The sequence below is a fragment of the Austrofundulus limnaeus genome, unplaced genomic scaffold, assembly GCF_001266775.1.
Source record: "Austrofundulus limnaeus strain Quisiro unplaced genomic scaffold, Austrofundulus_limnaeus-1.0 Scaffold886, whole genome shotgun sequence".
NCBI lineage: Eukaryota > Metazoa > Chordata > Actinopteri > Cyprinodontiformes > Rivulidae > Austrofundulus > Austrofundulus limnaeus.
The window spans coordinates 131033-132923 of NW_013953288.1; the positions used below are offsets into that span (position 1 = coordinate 131033).

Genomic DNA, 1891 nt, shown 5'->3' on the forward strand with positions numbered 1-1891 from the left:
GTGTGTGTGTGTGTGTGTGTGTGTGTGTGTGTGTGTGTGTGTGTGTGTCAGGCAGGAAACAGGACATCATTAAAGTGACAGAGCAGCTCATTGAGGCCATCAGTAATGGAGACTTTGAGAGCTACACGTATGTACCATACAAAACAAACATGGAGGGTTGTTACARGCTTGTTTCTGACATCAGTATTTTCAACGTTAAAGATATTTTAGACATGTTCCTACACTTTCTGTCCTGTGTGTACACGTTACATGTTGTCTCTAACTTTCTGTTCTGGTTCCCTCAGTAAAATGTGTGACCCGGCTGTGACGGCCTTTGAACCGGAGGCTTTGGGAAACCTGGTCGAAGGGCTGGACTTTCACCGCTTTTATTTTGAAAACTGTGAGTTTAACCTGACTATTAGTAACTGGTCAGATTTTAMTACTCTGTAGTGGTTGAAGTCTTGCCCAGTGACCTGTGTGTTTTTGTCCAGTGTGGTCTAAGAACAGTAAACCAGTCCACACCACCATCCTGAACCCCCACATCCACTTGGTGGGGGACGAGGCGGCCTGCATTGCCTACATCAGAGTGACCCAGTACATCGACTCTAATGGCACGCCTCGAACCGCCCAATCAGAGGAGACCAGGGTGTGGCACCGCCGCGACGGCAAGTGGCAGATCGTTCACTTCCACCGCTCAGGCTCCCCCTCCACGCTCAGCAAGTAAGAGGTCCATCGTCACGGTGCGTTCAGGGGTCTGGGAGACAAAAACAAGTGACCAGTGATGCTGGTTACCAGTTCCCACTGTACAAATTCAGTTTGGATTATTCTAAAACCAACAACAGAACATTTGATACAGAACATCAAAGAAACATCGTGATTTATAAATTTAGAGATATTTACACCCAACTGAGTGATTTTTAAATGTATCATTTGGAAGCCCTAGATATTTCCCAGAATGCACTGCAGCTGTGTTTTTTTTACAGAATCCAGCAGAAGGCGCTGCAGCTCAGCATCAAATGTCTCTGGAAACATGATTAATTCCTCTTTTTCTGTCCTTTCTTTCAGCTAACTTCCTCTTCCAGAGTGGGCGGGTCTCTGAAAGGGCTGCTGTCACCGTGACAACAGGTAGATTGACAGCAGACCAGGCGTCTGACAACAACCATTCAGGATTTAGTTTGAGAGGTTGGAGGAGGAGACCACAGAGCCAGAGTGCTTCACTCTGACCCATCAATCAATCAATCAATCAATCAATCAACCATCTAACCAATCAGCTCCCTGGGTGCAGGAACAGTTTGTGTTATGTTGCAGAAACCTTGTATCTCCAGCTGCTCGCACACACAACCTGATTAATGTGGCCGATTAGCTTAGCTTAGCACAATGACTGGAAACAGGTGGAAACTGTTAGCCTCGTCGTCCAGCAGCTGTCCAACATTCAGGACGTTCCTGAGCGTGTGCAGAAGTTCTGACCGTGTGTCAATCATCCAGAAACATGGATCAGGTTCTGATCCGAAAACTAATCAATAACATTGATCAGTGGAGATACCAGGTTTCCTGCAGCCAAACTTCAGTATCTAAAGTAATAAATAAAATATGTTGTTTTTTTATGAGAAGTCTAAGAGTTGTTGTGACTGATCCGTTTTAGACCAGTTCTTCCCTTCAGGTTCCACACAGAACCTGAGACCAGAGTCTTCATCCTCTGGTCTCTGGTTCCACACAGAACCAGAGACCAGAGTCTTCATCCTCTGGTCTCTGGTTCCACACAGAACCAGAGACCAGAGTCTTCATCCTCTGGTTCCACACAGAACCTGAGACCAGAGTCTTCATCCTCTGGTCTCTGGTTCCACACAGAACCAGAGACCAGAGTCTTCATCCTCTGGTCTCTGGTTCCACACAGAACCAGAGACCAGAGTCT

At 46.4% G+C, this 1891-nt stretch overlaps 1 protein-coding gene across 1 annotated transcript in view; it reads left to right on the forward strand.

The window, feature by feature from the left end:
* Positions 1 to 1879, forward strand: part of camk2a (calcium/calmodulin-dependent protein kinase II alpha) — a gene marked incomplete at its 5' end in the record, with an annotated part of 10250 nt that extends 8371 nt beyond the window's left edge. Inside the window, 4 exon segments of the mRNA XM_014029352.1 lie at positions 52 to 127; positions 285 to 379; positions 471 to 699; positions 1045 to 1879. Coding sequence (XP_013884806.1) covers positions 52 to 127; positions 285 to 379; positions 471 to 699; positions 1045 to 1048 — 404 coding nt within the window.
* Positions 1880 to 1891: the final 12 nt, after the last annotated feature.